The sequence below is a fragment of the Dromiciops gliroides genome, chromosome 1 (assembly GCF_019393635.1).
Source record: "Dromiciops gliroides isolate mDroGli1 chromosome 1, mDroGli1.pri, whole genome shotgun sequence".
Taxonomy (NCBI): domain Eukaryota; kingdom Metazoa; phylum Chordata; class Mammalia; order Microbiotheria; family Microbiotheriidae; genus Dromiciops; species Dromiciops gliroides.
In genome coordinates, this window is record NC_057861.1 from 195,199,514 (window position 1) to 195,203,620 (window position 4,107).

At 43.0% G+C, this 4,107-nt stretch overlaps 1 protein-coding gene across 2 annotated transcripts; it reads right to left on the bottom strand.

The window, feature by feature from the left end:
- Window positions 1–791: 791 nt before the first annotated feature.
- LOC122736777 (methionine aminopeptidase 2-like) lies at window positions 792–2,810 on the bottom strand. 2 transcript variants are annotated; one of them, XM_043979172.1, is made up of 2 exons: window positions 2,512–2,810; window positions 792–2,397 (listed from the first exon to the last, which is right to left on the bottom strand). In XM_043979172.1, exons 1-2 carry the CDS (start codon window positions 2,808–2,810, stop codon window positions 1,257–1,259), a joined length of 1,440 nt encoding a protein of 479 aa, XP_043835107.1. In that variant the 3' UTR covers window positions 792–1,256. The 2 variants fall into 2 exon arrangements, with proteins under 2 accessions (XP_043835107.1, XP_043835108.1); XM_043979173.1 differs by having other exon boundaries at window positions 792–2,297; window positions 2,481–2,810.
- Between the last annotated feature and the right edge of the window lie 1,297 nt (window positions 2,811–4,107).

Genomic DNA, 4,107 nt, shown 5'->3' on the forward strand with positions numbered 1-4,107 from the left:
GTATAGGGTAGGGAAAGGGTGGGAGAAATTGAGGTGGGCCAGAAAACTAGGCTATGTGCTTCAGTGCTTTTACCTGTAGAAGGAAATGCTTGTTAAATTTTAAGGTATTTAAGCTGCTAGAGTTTGGGGTATGCCACATTGTTTTAACTGGTTTCCCAATTCTCTGCATGCCAAAGGGGCAGGGGTTTCTGAATTGTCATTGATCTTTCTAATGCTGTCATAATGTTCTTTATGGTAGAAAATGTGGAGTTCTCTAGCATCAGTTTTGTCTGTGCCACTGATTTTCAATAAGGGCTGATTTAACTGATGAACTACCACATTCAGCTGATGCTGCTTAGCAAATGCTACAATTGTATCATTGCCTCCCCACTCTCCAAATTTCTTTAATTCATCAAGATAGTCCTCAAAAGGGGAGTCATTTACTCTAAAAGACTCAAACTCTTGTCTATGGTTAATCATATAAGAAGCAGCTTCTTGTCTATGTCTGAGATGATTTCTACAGTGACCTTCTAGCTGGTCTGCTAAAGCCCTAAAAAGGCAATTTCCATCTCCTGATACTTTACGAAGACTGAGTCCCAAAGCATTTAACTGATCAGTGGGATTATCAAATGGGAACTGCCTATTTCCTCTGGACTCTCTTTGCTCTTTAACAGTTGCTATCATTAGGGTTTTTAGCTCTTTAGTGTCTACCTCAGGTCTATCTGAAATCTCTTCACCTATGAATGGTGCAGGCTTTACATGAGAGCAATGAATCCATGAGTCTTTTTCACCAATTTTTTTTTTCTTCTCAGATCTGAAAATTTGTCTTTATTTTTTACAAAATGGAATCCAGGAATTTTAAAAGGCAAAATAGACCAGAGGGCTTAAATGTGGTAGAACTGGGTGGTCATTCAAAGCATTCAAGGAATATGGTCATATAAATATCTGAAAAGCATCTTTTATAATAAATGTTCAAAACAAAATGTTTTAACTCATTCCAAACTAAAAATTGAAATGCTTCATAGCATGTTTTTCTGAACAGAAAATATTGAACAATTTAACATTTGTGAAATCTCTCTAAAGCCCTGAAAGCCTTTTTCCTTGGTTAGTTACATCAGACTTGCCTTTGAGACTGAATTCCTTCCTTTTCACACATGGGAAAGTATTATTATTACAGAGGTCCACTGTTAAAAAACAGACAATATGTTGCCAATTAATTCTGGTATAATGTATTCCAACAAGCCTAGATAAAGCTGCTGAGGTGGCCTCAGGTTAGATTAATAGTCGTCTCCTCTGCTGACAACTTCTTTACATGTCGGGCGTAGGAGTATGGTGTGCTCAAACTGTGCTGTATAGGAGCCTTTGATGTCACATAAGGGGGGGTAGGGATCCACAATTCCCAAGTCACACAGGTTCTTGAGAGCCATTAGGTATTTACTTTCTCCCAGGCGATCCAGCCACCTGCGGCAGAAGGCCAGAGTGCCAAAGTTTTCGTTGATGACATTTAACAAGTGTTTTGCTCTTGGAAGTCTTATTGGCACGTGTCCAACATCAAAGTTTTTCATATAATGTGAACATTCCATATCGTCGTGCACCACGCCTTTTCCTGTACTGCCAAAGGTTTCTATAGCATATACTTCACCTTCCTCCATTCTTGTTGCTTCTCCTCCTTTGACAATGGGCACCGTCTTCCCTGCGTGAATTCTATATGGCCCAATTGAATGTCCATTGAGATTTCGAATGGGCTTCACTTGATATGTTTTTCCATCAATTTCAACCTCATAAGATTCCATAACTTCTTGGATGACCTCACCAACATCACAAAGACGAACATCAATTCCAGCACACTTTATTCCAGTGTTAGTAGCATCTTTTACAGCCTTTAATAACGTGTCATATTTGGGGTTGAAAGTGACAGTAAACGCACAATCAATAATCCTGCCACTGATGTGTGTTCCAAAATCTATCTTGCAGATGTCGTCATATTGCAAGACTGTGGGGTCTCCAGCATTGGGAGTGTAGTGGGCTGCACAGTTATTGAGGGAGAAGCCCGTAGGGAAGGCAAGGCCAGCATTGAGGCCATTCTCTTTGATTAGTTTACGGGAGCAATCTTCCAGTTTTTCACAGATTTCTATCATTGTCATCCCAGGCTTGATCCAGCTCATCACATACTTCCTCACTTGTCTATGTGCCTCCGCAGCTTCCCGAAAATCATTCCAGATCTCTTCACTGGCCTGGTCTAATGCTTTCTTCTCTTCACTTGTGGTTCTCCAAGCTGCTGTTCTCCCATCTTGTGTTGAGGGGTACTCGCACTCTTGGCCCTTTGGAAAAACACCACTGGGATACAGGTCACATATGGGAACTGAGGGCGGATCCGTCTGTACCTTCGGTCCTTTCTTCTTTTTCTTCTTCTTCTTCTTCTTCTTCTTCTTCTTCTTCTTCTTCTTCTTCTTCTTCTTCTTCTTCTTCTTCTTCTTCTTCTTCTTCTTCTTCTTCTTCTTCTTCTTCTTCTTCTTCTTCTTCTTCTTCTTCTTCTTTCCTGCTGCTCCATCTCCATCACCATCTCCATCTTCATCATCTTCCTCTTTTTCTTTGTCTTCCAGGACCTGTTTTTCCAGCTGTTTGGCTACCTCATCCACTGAAGTCCCCGATTCTCCCTCTGTTTCCTGTTGTCCTGCGGCCCCGGCCTTGCCCTTCTTCTTCTTGCGGCGCTTCTTCTTGGCCGTCTCCTCGGCCATGGCGGCCGCGCCGTCGTCCTTGTCGTCCGGCCCCAGCTCACCGTTCAGGTGCCTCTCAGGGGCCGCCGCCCAGGCCGCCTCCACACCCGCCATGTTGCTAAAGAGAGAACGAGAGGGCGAGCTAGAGAGGCCCAGTCCCCGCGCAGCCGCCCGTGTACCTTTTTCACCAATTTTAATGGCAGTAGGAGTTGTCAGTGATACCTGAAAAGGTCCTTCCTAGGCAGGTTGGGTTCCACTGGTTCTCTGAAAATTCTTTACATATATTTTATCTCCTGGGTTGAGGCTGTGCAATGAAAAGTCTAATGGGCCTGCCTGGACCACAGCTCCTGCCTCATGGAGTTCACGTAGCCTGGTTTGTAATTCCTGTATATAGGAGGCAACAGAAGTATCACCTCCCACCAGTGGTGTATAAACTGGGGAAAAAGTTTTAGCTTGGATAGGAGGGTGACCAAAAAGCATTTCATAAGGAGATATATGAAGTTCTCCTCTTGGTCTACTTCATAGATAGAATAATGCCAATGGTAGAACATCAAGCCATTTCAAATGAGTTTCAGTACATAATTTACCAATCATACTCTTAAGCTCTTTATTCATACATTCAACTTGGCCTGAACTTTGTGGATGGTAGGGCGTGTGGAATTTTGGAGTCACTCCCAAGAAAGAGTAGATTTGGGGTGAAATGTGTGCCTTTGTCAGAATCGATGCGGGCTGGTGGGCCAAAACGGGGTACTATCTCTTTAAGAAGAATTTTGGCAACAAAAGCAGCTGTGGCTTGGGGGCTGGGAAAGGCCTCCACTCACCAAGTGAGCTGATCAACTATAACAAGGCAAAATTTATAATGTCCTGCTTTTGGCATAGTAATATAATCAATTTGTAAGTGCTCAAAAGGTGTATATGCTAGGGGACACCCTCCATAAGCTTTGGCTTTAAAAGCATGCTGATTATAAGATTGACATGTGGAGCAGCCCAAGCAGATTCGAGATGCTGTATTAGTCACACCTGGTGCTATCCAGGTTCTCTTAATAGAGTCTTCAATGCCTTGTGTACCAAAATGGCCTTTTCTGTGAACAGAGAGGCATACCTGGTGGTAGAATTTCCAGGGAAGAAGTGGCTTACCTTCCGGAGACACCCAGATGCCATTGATCTGTTTCACCTTAAAGTTCTTTTTCCACTTTTCTACTTCAGAATCGTCATAGGTTAGGGTGGAAGGAATATCCTCAGAAGGTGAAAGGTTAAATACATGTTCAGGAGCTTCTAATGCAGCAAGCTTGGTTGCAGAATCGGCTCATGCATTTCCCTTTGAAACAGGATCACTATTCCCTGTGTGGGTAGGGCAATGTACAACGGCTAGGAAATAAGGCAGTTTCAGGGCATCTAAGAGGTCCTTGAT

Coding starts and splice junctions, on each gene's coding strand:
- LOC122736777 (XM_043979172.1), bottom strand. CDS start 2,810: ATGGCGGGTGTGGAGGCGGCCTGGGCGGCGGCCCCTGAGAGGCACCTG. Junction 2,398..2,511: donor GATGGAGCAGCAGGAAAGAA/GAAGAAGAAGAA, acceptor GAAGAAGAAGAA/GAAGAAGAAGAAGAAAAAGA.